At 30.4% G+C, this 13,215-nt stretch overlaps 1 protein-coding gene across 1 annotated transcript in view; it reads left to right on the top strand.

Moving 5' to 3' along the window:
- Positions 1 to 13,215, top strand: part of LOC107452319 (potassium voltage-gated channel subfamily KQT member 1-like) — a 380,328-nt gene that overhangs the window by 342,740 nt on the left and 24,373 nt on the right. The window contains exons 6-8 of the mRNA XM_087163791.1: positions 1,991 to 2,101; positions 4,641 to 4,825; positions 6,712 to 6,783. Coding sequence (XP_087019917.1) covers positions 1,991 to 2,101; positions 4,641 to 4,825; positions 6,712 to 6,783 — 368 coding nt within the window. The remainder of the gene's footprint in view (positions 1 to 1,990; positions 2,102 to 4,640; positions 4,826 to 6,711; positions 6,784 to 13,215) is intronic.

The raw sequence follows: 13,215 nt of genomic DNA, 5'->3' as shown, positions 1-13,215 counted from the left end.
CCGCTTGTCAGAGAAATCCTAAATACTAAATTTGCCTTATTTGTGACCTATTTTGTCCTTTAGAATAATAAACGGGACAAAAAAATCATTTTTTAAAATTCGTAGTCAAAGGGTTAAAAGTTTTTTTTTCGTTTTCAGTACCACTATAAATAAAAAAGCATCCCAATATAAAAATTGTTATCTTCACATTATAAAATGATATGTTTCATCCCAAAGTAAATTTAGATAACTGTGCAGTCTTTTTGTTAGCCTTTAAAAATTAGAGTAGGGATTACTGGGCAATGACCATTTACCTTAAAAAAATTAGTGTAGAAAATATTCGATGTTGACTTCCCTAAAGATAATTGTAGCCGTCGACCCTGGAGGGTGTTTTGACTGCTGTCGCAGGTAAATTGAATTTCAAAAATTACCTGTAATGCTAACTAGTTCCCTCCTGTTATATTTGAATAAAATATTCGTCGACAAAATAGTTATAAACTTTTTAAAGTAAGTTTTAGAAAATAAATTATTCGACGATTGCTTTTAAAAATAAGGTTTCGATATAAAAAAAAGACCAAACTGCAGCTATTTTTTTGCATTTTGTAAGAAATCATCCAGCCATAGAAAATATAAAAAACATAAAAATGAAATTACATTCCAGCGTTTCTTACAAAAATATTTAAATTGGAGTTTTAGAATAATTTCCTTGTTCCATTTTCGAAAATAAACTGCTTGCTCATCCTATTTGCAAATAAAATTACTTTTAATATAAATTAGTTTTATTGATATTAATTTTTCTTTGACCTCTAACTTTTAAAAAGGAGAAAGTTGCTATTATTTTCAACGTATGCACTCAGTAAATAAATTTAAATTTCATTAGATTCAAATCTTTCTGTATTCAGATTAATATTATTTACTTTCCGAACTAAAATTTCATTGAAATCTTATTTGCGAAATTTTGTTCAAAATGAAAATCTAATCATTCTAACAGCTACACGTTTATGATATTCTTAACATATTAACACAACGCAATATGATTAATATAATGTAATTTAACATGCTATATAGGAAAAATATTGCATTTTGAAGCAAACAATTTTAAGGTAGTTTGCCACAGTCTTCTTTGTTCGCCAAGGCCACAGTAATTTAAAAACAGATAATATTAAATCGTGTGCTTCGATTTAAGTATCTTTTTCAATATTTCATGAAGTATTTTTTATTAATGCATTTCCAAGCAAATGTATAATCTGCAAAAAAAATTTTTTAAATAAGCATAATTCTCCAGTAGCTTTTGAAAACTTTTTTCGGATAGGAGGGGTAGATTCTCAACCCCTCGTGACTCACGCCGTGGTGACCCACCGGTGGGTCACTCTAGATTCTCTCATCTTGGCAGCGCACCGGAATAAAAGCTGGTAATAATAAATTTCATTTTTTAGTTTTTTTCCGTGAATAATAGAAATCCATAATTACCAATTTTTTATTGAATTTTTGATGCAATTTTTATATTGAATTGCTTCTTCGCCGTGATAAATTTCCTTACAGTGAATTGTTATTATTGAGAATAGATTAACTCCTCCCGAATATTATCTAATATTGAAATAGTTCTTGTACCAGTATCTTCTCTTTTTCCGTACCAGTATTTTCACTTTTCCCGGCGTGAACGTGTTAACGAAGATTACCTTCAAGTTGAATTATGAAGTTGTGTTCGTATTGCTGCTGAAAAGAATGTATATTTTCATATTTACACCTGTTCTTAGTCCAAAACGCGTGCTTTTTTACTTCTTCCGTTGGATAGCTTGTAGTGGGTTGACATCAAGTGGCTTTTCATATAAGCTTTTGCCTCATTAATAATATTCGAGCCGGCGAAATGCAGATATTGTCATGGTGAGCATCCAGCCTGTTTTTCAGGCTGCAGTGCAGGACCCAAAGGAAAACCAGGAGGAACGTAATTATGGTAGTAATTATGGATATTCTTGTTAAAGTAGCTGAATGTTTATATTTGCTTTTTCAGATCACTTTATGCACTGTTGGCTATGGAGACACTGTCCCGATCACGTGGCCTGGGAAACTGATTGCGGCCTTTTGCGCCCTTCTTGGTATTTCATTCTTCGCCTTACCAGCGGTGAGTACATGTATCTAGTGAATTACCTAAATATCTGAATATCTATATATATATTTCTCTTACACGGCGATAAAAAAAAGCCTTATTACAACTCCCCGAATGGCAACGCTAGAAAATTAGCCAATGACTGCCGCTAAAAATGTCACATGCCAAATCTAAATTAGGTGGCTCAACATATAGCGCTTCTAAAAACGGAAACTGAAATAACCAGAGTGTAAAATATTATGTGCTTATGCGCATCGTATTTTTTGTTAAATAATTTATTTATTATATATCAGTTTATAGACGGTAACGAGAAGAGTTTTGTGGTTGCTATGGTGACTAATTAGAATGTAAATTGCTTTTGTAAATTGTTGTTGAGTGAGTGTGAGGTTTGTTTTTTGGAGCTGCGATGCTGTAATTTTATTGCTTAGTTAATAAATCTCCCTTTTATATTAAACGTGATAGTAGTTTCCTTAATTATTTGATTCGAAGTCCTTGGAGTTTTATTTGAGGTCAGTTTATTTTGTATTTTTTGACAAGAGATAGCATTCTCACCAAATGAGATTTCTTCCGAAATTCAATATTTTGCTTATGTAGGTTTTTCCATTGCAATTCACTTATTTCAATTTTTAATAGACTTAATTATAGCCAAAATTTTAACCTTTTTAAAGAGATATCAGTTTCAGAAAGTTTGTCTTAAGATTTTATACTATAGCACATTTCTAATAGGTTTAACGAATTACATGTCATTTATTTGAATTCAAATTAATTTTAATGACATAGTATTTACTAAAAAGATGTAATTATTTTTTAAAAAAAAGTTGTTATATGGATTTGAATGATTGTTTTGAATTCTTAGAATTTTGTGCATTTGCAATGTATCTAAGATAGCAGCGAGCGAAGCGAGCTTTGTTTGCGAAGCAAACCATGTAAGATTGCGTAGCAATTTTTGGGGGTTGGCGCGCGTTAGCGAGCAGGGGGCACAGCCCACTAGTATGTAATATTTTCGTTGGTAATAGATTAGTGTCACGTACTCCAACTTTATCCAATGGGATCCCTTTCATAGGAAATTGAATGCCTTATATAAGCTGAATGCTCTATATCATATATCAGCTGAATGCTCTATCTGTATCAGCTGAATGCTATATCAGTTGAATGCCTATTGAATGCTATATCAGCTGAATGTCTATTGAATGCTAAGGCTAGAAAGCTTGATACATTTTTTTTCTTCATTGTGCTCATCTAAGCGGCTATTTTCGAATAGTCCTTTCATAGGATCATTAGGATCCCTTTCATAGGATACTGAATGCCTTATATCTAAGCTGAATGCTCTATATCATATACCAGCTGAATGTTCTATCTGTATCAGCTGAATGCTATATCAACTGAATGTCTATTGAATGCTAAGGCTAGAAAGCTCAATATACATTTTTTTCTATTGTGCTCATCTAAGCGGCTGTTTTCGAGTAGTCCTTTCATAGGATCAATAGAATCCCTTTCATAGGAAATTGTATGCTTTATATATAAGCTGAATGCTCTATATCAACGATTTTAAATTTTTTTCAGTTACGGAACCCTAAACCATAGAGCTCCTTTTGGTAGAGCTCTGACTGTTGACAATTAAATTAACAGGTGTGAATATGCTAAAAAAAATGCTTTAATTTAGGAAACAATTAATTCAGGAACTTTTAATGCGAAGAATGAAATTTCTCATAGTTCCATAAATAACAGTTATAAATATTAGTTTTATGTTAGGCAGTTGAATTCGCAAATCTGTAAAACTTTTAATCTATTAATGTTGTGAGCATGCATACATCAAATTGAATAAAATAACTGATTTATGAATTCTGAGGAAATATTGTTATAAAATGTGAGGAAAAGATTATATATATATATATATATATATATATATATATATATATATATATATATATATATATATATATATATATATATATATATATATATATATATATATATATATATATATATATATATATACATACATACATACATACTTATATATATATATATACATACATACATACATACTTATATATATACATATACATACATATATATATATATATATATATATATATATATATATATATATATATATATATATATATATATATATCACGGATTTCAACAATCATTATTGGTTAGAAAAAGAAGGTTCTAACTTACGGAATCCCTAGGATCTTCCTAGCGCTCCGTAGAACCATCTCTTGGGAACCATTGCTCTAGATACTATATCAGTTGAATGCTCTATCATATATCGGCTGAATGCTCAATTGAATACTCTGTATCAATTACTCTATATCGTGGCTAGAAAGCTCATTATATTTTTTTCTAGTGTGTTCACCTAAGCTGCTGTTTTCAAATAGTCTTTTTTTTTCCTTTGTTAATTATAGGCCTTTATAAAAGGATTTTTTTTCTTCATAATCCACTTTAATGTGATGTACCCAGTGGTTTCAAATGCATCAATCAGAACTAGAAGCGTAATAGTTTTGCAGAGTTCTGTTCCCAATGCAAATCATGAATTATGTTGCAGGGTATCCTGGGGTCTGGATTCGCGTTGAAGGTGCAACAGCAACAACGCCAGAAGCACATGATCAGGAGGAGAGTTCCTGCTGCCACGCTCATACAGTGCTTGTGGAGGTGCTACGCTGCCGATCCAAGCTCCATGTCAGTCGCAACATGGAAGATACATCAAGTGGTCCTACCATCACCGCCATCGTAAGTATTGACTGAAAAAACTATGCTATTTTGAAGAATAACTAAACTTAGGTAAAATACTCGTTTTCAAAATTTGGTCACTACTGTTCCCCTTAAAATATGTGTGTTAAACATTTTTTCAATGACTTAATTAATATAAAAACCAATTATTCAACAAATATATCTAACATGTAATCTAAGTATGACAAAATGGCATGAACATTTCTATACTAACTCTATTTAAACAATCTTTCTTTTAGCAACAAATGTTTTGGAGGATTTCTCACGGCAAAACTGTTGGCACAATTTGAATGATCATGCTTGTAGAATTTTAGAAATGATATCATTTTCACCCATGCAGAATTTCAATAGTCAAAATTGAGAAAAGCATGTTTAAAACTTCTCTTTAGCTTTTATACCAGCAATTTTGAAATCATTCTTCGAATGTTGTAACTGTCGTCGGCCATTAAGGTATTGGAGGTGAGATTGTTCTTGTTTTCCAGTGGCGCCATCTATGGCCAAGAATTTGACTGCTGCCGCACCCATGCATTACTCCCGTTCATAGGACAGACTCATCCATACATCCATTCATTCGTCCACAGATCGTAGAATTTTGATCTGAACCAGTGATCAATCTCCAATTCAATACCCCCAGAGGTATAATTTGTTATGGAGAAATGGAGGATTTTGTGACCCGACAGGTTCAACGTGCACCAGTCACCATTTACTACACGGGGAGTCTTCGTCCAGCTGGATTCGAACTCCCGTTCTCACAAACGTTTGTCCAACGTCCTGCCAACTAGACTATCCCGGCCACATTCTTCGGGTTGTGATATTTATATAAGAAGATTTTAGAATTATAGTGATATTAAAAAAGGAAATCAGCCTTGAATTTCATATGCTCCTTTTTGTCGACGCAAGTTTTCTTCGAGTAAGAAGGACATAATTTCTAAAAGCTTGTAAGCGTGATCGCTTAAAATGTGCCAACAGTTCCATAACATTCTACTTCTAAAAGAAAGATGGCTTAGAAAAGTGTTCATATTGTTTTATCACATATATGTTTCTTAATAGTCTAATGTGTAGATTATTTTAGTAATGCAACCTGTTAAAAAAATTTCGGTTATCATGTATCGTATTCTTATATATCTTTTTTTTTCTAAAGAACCACCCATAGTTTCGACTAGCATAAGGAAATGGGCACGATAACTAATTAATTAACTTAAAAATTTAGTACAAAATAGTATAAATTAATTTTTCGATGCAGTTAGTTTATTTGAAATATGAAAAACTTGATAAAAGAATTTTTTCTTCATTTTGTTCCATCTGAATTGACGAAACAAAATATTAATTGTAATTGCATAGATATTTGATTTCATATTTTATCGACGTATAAATATTTTTAAATGAAGTAAAATTGTGAACAACCATTTTTTTCTTTAATTTTTTAATAACATAAAAACCACTTAAAAATTAGTTTGTATAATTAGGCAATGCAATTATCATATCACGTACATGAAATTAACATTTTGTTTCGATATAAAATCTATTTACATCGTACTTGTTTGTATTATTGTTGTTGTTGCCATTGGAAATAAAAAAAGTTCCATTATGTTTCCTAAAATAAATACCAAAAAAATAACTATTTGGGAAATAGCAACAATGGCTTTGTTTTTTCTTTGAAATATTAATAATCCAGTTGCTTACAAAAATAATTCCATTAAAAAAAGGATAAAATTAATTAATTAAATACAAATTCTAAACCAATTTTAAAGTAAGAATTTCTTTCTTTTTCTAATAGTACTATTTAATTAATTCTGTTTATCGGATTCTTGCAGCTTCTCTATCTTTTTCTTTCTTTTTTCTTCCTTTTATTTTTATTTTTCTCTTCAGTGTTTCTCTTTTTTTAGCGTTCCTACGGGTTCATTCAACAACACTAAGCGAAAAGATAGACAAGACATTGCGCCCTCTGGTGGCAGCCTGTAAGTATACTCCTTGAAAGCCACCAAAGCTGCCCAATAGATGGCATTACTTTCCATTTCCCCCTACTATTCACCTGAAGATATTTTAATATCAGTTTTAACATAATTTAATTCAAAGTTTTAAAATAACTCTTCAAACATGATACAAATAATTTTTTAATCTAGAAGTATTTGTAATTACTATTGTTGCTCATTGGGACATTTGCTTTTATTCCTTTAAAATTCGTTTCGGAAGTGCTTTGTAAAATATTTTCTTTCCATGAAAATAAAGAAGAAAGGTCAATTTTTTCTTTTCAAAATATAAATAACTCTTAAAAATATATTTATAACTAAACGTATTTTTTAAACAATATTATTAATAACTGGAGTTAGTGAGAAAATAAAATTTTAACTCCAGTACACAGGTTAAAAGAATGCTTATTAGAAAACTTATTTTTCTTCTGAATAAAACTAAAACAGTTTTTAACTAGACTAGCTCTGTCTAAATATTTTTTACTGAGTATTTCTTATGTTATCTTTGTTTTTTAATTTCAACCAACATTTAAAAGTTAAAATTTGTTTTTAAATAAATCTAATTTTTCATAACTTGAAAATGCAGTTTCAACAGCTACAACAAGTATTGATTGGTGAGACTAATAAAATATGTTTTGTTACTCTATACTCCTCAAATGTATTTATCCAACAATAAATTTCAGAAAATGAGAAATCTTTTGAACATTTTTTTTTATTTTCCAACGATAAAATTTAAATTATACTAAAAGATAGCTTTCAATAAAAGTTGAAAAATATGCTATTAGGTAAAATGTTATTAATTATAGTCATTTAAAACCTACGAACTGTTCAAATTTTTTTATAAACATCAATCTACTATAGTTAGAACTAGAGCTGCCAACTCGGAAGTTCACTTCTTCACAATATTTATAACTATAGAGAATTTGAAATAAATTAAACAAATGTGCTTAAAATTTCGTCAGCATTTAAAAATATCACATCATGCTAGTTTAACCTTCAGTCTGTAGCATAAAGTTGTTTAAATGACTTGATGACCAATATAATTTTAATTCAAACGTTAAATAATCAAATTTGAAACAGTTAGAAACAAGACAATTAGAAAACAAAATTAAGAATATTCCTAGGCAAAAGCCTACTAGTTAGGTTGAATAATCTTCGATAGCAAATAATGTATAGTATTTTAACAACAATCAACGAATTCGACAATAGACATAACTAGAGCCGCGATGGCTCAGGGGATAGAGCTTCGCCTTCCAATGCGGCGAACTGGGTTCGAATCCCAGTCGATACGAATTCCGCATCCGTCTTTCACCGACTACAGTGCTGATGTGAAATATCCGCAGTGGGAGACGGAGCATGAGTTAGAGTCCCCTTGCCATCAAGTTATCCGTGGAAAGTTCTCGTGGTCTTCCTCCCCATGTAACACAAATGTGTGTTACCTTCATCAAAAAATCCTCCACGAAGGCAAATTTCTCCCAAAATTTGATCCAAGAGTTCCCTTGTCTTCTGGATTGTGTTCAAAATTACAAGCTACAGAGTTGAAAATTAGCAATCGTAAACCCATAAAATTGGTTCGGTTGTTCAACGACGGTTATAAAATAAAATAAAAAAATAGATATAACTATAGAAATTTAAATTGAATCAGGACTCATCGGTAAAGAGAACATAAGCCCATTGCTTCCAACTACTATGGTCGATTTTGCTTGTGCCAGTTCAGAACGAATGTATTGATCTGGATTGGATCTATTGATTATAGGGTACTTACTTAACTTCTTTGGGGTAGGGAGATGAGGTTTTTGAGCAGTAAATAAGATTGTTCAAAAGCACTGTTGGTCTTTAGTTCATTTTAATGAATAACAGTGCGTTTGCTTATAGCACTGAACTAGTTAAGGAATACATTGAAGCTGAAGATGCTTAGAGAAGGGAATGCCCATTCATATCTCCAGACCTGAATCCCATGGAGTTTCTTGCGCAATTGAAGTTCTCCCTTTCCCTAAAACTCGCAGGGCTAAGCCTTACTGCTAAGCCTTAAGAACTGCCTTAAGGGAGGAATAGAGTTAATTGTCTTTAGTTAATCACGTAAATGACAAGAGAATGCATTGTGAGATTCGCCTTGTCGTTAGGAAGGGTCATATCCCTTATTATACCCTCAAATGTCTTTCAGCTACATCATTTTTTAATTACCTTGATGACTTACCATTCATTTAGGATCTTAAATTCGTTCCATAACTTTTTTATTAGCATCATGTTGTATTTATTTAAATGTGTTCTCAAAGAAAATTTTATTTCATTTGTTTTATTATCGAGCTCGCCGTGAAAACGTCTTTGTTTCTTAACTTTCGGACAGAAGTATACTAAACGTCAGTTAAAATCAATTAGCATTAAAATCAATCTCAGGTGGTTTTCATTTTTTAATCAATCTCATGTGATATTTAACGTGGAAAGTAATGCCTGAAACCCTTAAATCCTAGGTTTATAGGTCCCACCTTAGATCAACCTCATAACTGCATGATTCAGTATTTCTATAAACTATTTAGAATTCCACAGTTTATTAGCATTTTTATTCCAAAATAACTAAAGCCTTATATTATTTATTCTTTGTCAAATATTGTTTGAACGGGTAAAGATTTTTGATTCGTACAGCAACTAATCAATTTTGTTTCGATTATTCATTACCGTGAAAACATGTAAACTATCTAAAAATTATATTTTAACTAATATTTACAATATTATGATGCCTTTGATTATTTTTGTGCTGTCAGTATTGTTGTAAGTTGTTATATGTACAGGATGATTATGAAACTTTAGGTATTGATAAATAAAGTTTTCAGTTCAAGCTTAGAAGTCGTATTAAGTTGTTAATATTATAACCTATAGTAGTTAATATTATTATACCAATAATATATTATAATTATCTGATTATAATAAAAGATTATAAACTTTAACAATTATATTTTTTTTTAAATTTAAAAAAATGGAAAATACAAAGCATAAATTTTTTATAATGTTACTGCACTTAAAAACTATATCTTACTCGGAATTAACACTTTACACTCGAAAAGAACCTCGCAAGCACTAAAGATTCTAACTGGTCAGCATTTCAAATATTATTTAAAAGAAGTGGTAGAACATTTAACATTAAAAATTCAAAACGCTTGTTAAAAACACTTAACACGTTGAAAGCCAAGCTAATTTTACATGGCCCGCCCGTCTGGCCAAAATGTAATTTACTACAAACTCAAATTGCCAATATTAGACAGATCTTGCTAATTTTGAAATGTTTAGCACGACATAAGTTAAAGAAGTGGTGAATTATATAAGATTACGAATTGTTTAAAAATAGTGGTGGATAAAAATCTACTAAATAGAATTTATTAAACCAAGAATCACAATAATTAAGTAAATTTTGAATAAATTTTCTGCAGTTCCATAAAAGAGTGTAAATTTTATAGTTCTATATCATGTTATACGCTGTCAGCCAGCTGTTTTTCTCGACCTATGTGAAAGGTCTGTGTCAGCAAGCGGTGGCAGACGCAGCCTAAATGTAATTTCAGTGTCAGCCACCGGTGGTTGCCGCGGCCTAAATGGAAAGTCCAGCGTCAGCCACCGATGGCTGACACTGTGCTCAATGTGTTAAGTTTAAACTGAACTGAACTATATAAAACATTTGGGCACCTGAGGGCCATCTTTAGCTTAAACTTTATGGTTATAAACTTTATGAGGTGGTGAAATGCAAATAAAGTAAAGGAGTATTTATATGGATAGATGATCATTGAGGTTCTGACTGTATAGTTGTATGCAGTAGGGTGATAAGACTATAATGTAGAAATATGAACTTCAGCTAATCTGGTATGGGGAAAATGAGGTTATGTGACTGATATTCCTGTCGGGAATATGATGCATCACTGCAATAGTATGCTTCTATTTGTTTTCAGTTACATTTTCATACAGGAATATTTCATTGAAATTTGCTGCAGAGCAATAGGTGGCTTATGGCGTAAGGATATTGTAGTGGAATTTTTTATATCAATTTAAATTATTTTTATATAGTGTTAAGTAAATTAAATTTGCTTAAACAGAACAAATTGTTGAATCATCTCTTTTGCTATCACTAGAATAATTTTTTTAATAAAGCGTAGCAAGTCGTCTTCTTAGTGGCAACACTAACATCTACAAATTACATACCTCTCTTAGAGTTAAATGCTTTCGTCTTAAAGTTTGGTGACCACTTCTTTTAGTGGTTCTAGATTTGACTGAGTAGGGATGCCAACTGTTCCTTTTGATGCAAGATTTTTAATAATTTGGTAGCAAATTAAATAGCAAAGCATGTAGAACAAGGATAATTACACCTAAACAACATATGGAGCAGGCCACAACTTTATCAAATGATAGCAGTTTGCCTCTTTTTCTTTACCACTATTAAACTTCTCAGGGACCCATGGTAATCCTGAAATAGATTTTAAAAAAATCTTGTTTTCCTGCTCTCCTGTTCAGTAAACTTTAGTAACTTTTCGTATCTAGCTGTCGGGATAAAACTGGATAGGTTTCCATTAAAACATGAAACAATGACGTCAGGGAATGATATCCCAGTCAGCATAAAATGTCGCAATTACGTTCAAAACTCTTGCAGTTTAAAAAATGTTTCTGAAACGTAACTTTTTAAAAGATTCATTTTGATTAGATAATGAAATATTTTTAAAATCTTATGTAAATTATGCCAGAAATATTTTACAATGATTACGAGTGTATGTTCCAATATCTTAAGAAACCAAATAAAACGTTTTTAGAGGCTTATAAATCGTTTTTGTATCTAACTTTTGTAAGCTTTGTTACTTTACCTAAAATTTTATTTCGATGTACAGGGAACTTGAATTTCGATATAAACTTTTGCATTTAAATTGTACACTTAAAAGCAATGAACATTTTTATTAAATTTAAATAACTCTATGTTAACTACCAAAAAAAGACGAAAAAAATATTAACACTGAAAATATTTCATCTTATAATAAAATATTAATTATAATTCTCCCTCAGTAAAATTGTTTATTGTAATTAATTTTTCCTAATACAACTCAAAAGTTTTAAATTTAAAATCTATAATAAATTAGTAAGGTTTTGACAAAATCATTAGTTCCAAAAATTTTAAGAAATTGCCAGAATCGTTTTTATTTAGTTCTTGAAATGTAACTTAAAACTTCTCTCAAATCATTACTGAAATATTTCTGAAGCATGAAAGAAATATTTCGAAAGAATGTCATATTTCCAAAAAAATGAATTTGAAAAATTACATTGAAAAAATATTTCTTAGGCACTATATTTCCTGAAATTTGTTTTATTTGTTTGAAATCCATTTGCGACATTTTGTCATTTGTTAGTTGTTTACCATAATGCTGTATTCATAATAGTGCGAGATAATAAAAACATTTTAAACCAAATATTATTTGATAATATAGCTCTAAACATGTCGACTTATTTTATAATCAACCTGTATATATTATATCAACTTTATATATTTTTTAACTGTCTTAGAAATGTTAATGTGATTACTCTCTTGCTCTCTCTCTTTCTCTCTCTCTTTCTCTCCCTCTCTCTCTCCCTCTCACTCGCTCTCTCTCTCTCTCTCTCTCTCTCTCTCTCTCTCTCTCTCTCTCTCTCTCTCTCTCTCTCTCTCTCTCTCTCTCTCTCTCTTTGCTTTCATAACAAGTTACTTTTTTCTGCATTAAGATAAATTCTGAATTTTATCATCACCTATTCGTGTTCCTTCTTTTTTTTACATTTTATTCCTTAATTTGCATGAATATATCTTTGAGTTCTACAGAAAACTTTTACCCGTATACTACTTTCCTATTTAAGAGTTTGAAGCAGTTAATGTATTTTTGTTATTATTAGTATATACTTTGATAAATGTTACTAATATTTCTATGTAGTACGAAAAGCATTCTTTCAAGTTCCTGGAATAAAAATTTATAGCTGAGGGCTTTTATTGGAACAAAAACAGACTTTAATTAAAAATAAGTCTGTCCACATAAAATTTTCATTAACGCTATGATACATTCACAATTTATTGAAGAAATGAGTTTTTCATTAGAAATCATCTCTCTATCGAGCAGAATACTTTGCAGAGGAAAATAACTTTCTAAATATTTGTTTCATGTTCAGCTCCTATATCAGCTCCTATTAAATTTATGTTTCAAATATTTTCCTAAATTCGATTTTTCGATTCATATTTCTAAATAACTAGTAGCATGTTTCAAGTGGAGCACTTGAAACATTCAGCTATTAAATTTAAATTTCAAATCATTTTCCTAAATTTGATTTTCTAATTCCTATTTCTAATTGACTCCATAAAAAATTGGTCAGAAGTAAAAAATATTGAATATTTCATAACTTTCCGGTTGACTTTAGAATGTCATATTTCAT

Source organism: Parasteatoda tepidariorum, chromosome 5, assembly GCF_982258835.1.
Source record: "Parasteatoda tepidariorum strain Cologne lab strain chromosome 5, Ptep-v5.0, whole genome shotgun sequence".
NCBI classification, from domain to species: domain Eukaryota; kingdom Metazoa; phylum Arthropoda; class Arachnida; order Araneae; family Theridiidae; genus Parasteatoda; species Parasteatoda tepidariorum.
Note: the sequence above shows the minus strand (reverse complement) of the source record. Positions and strands in the feature narration are given on the sequence as shown.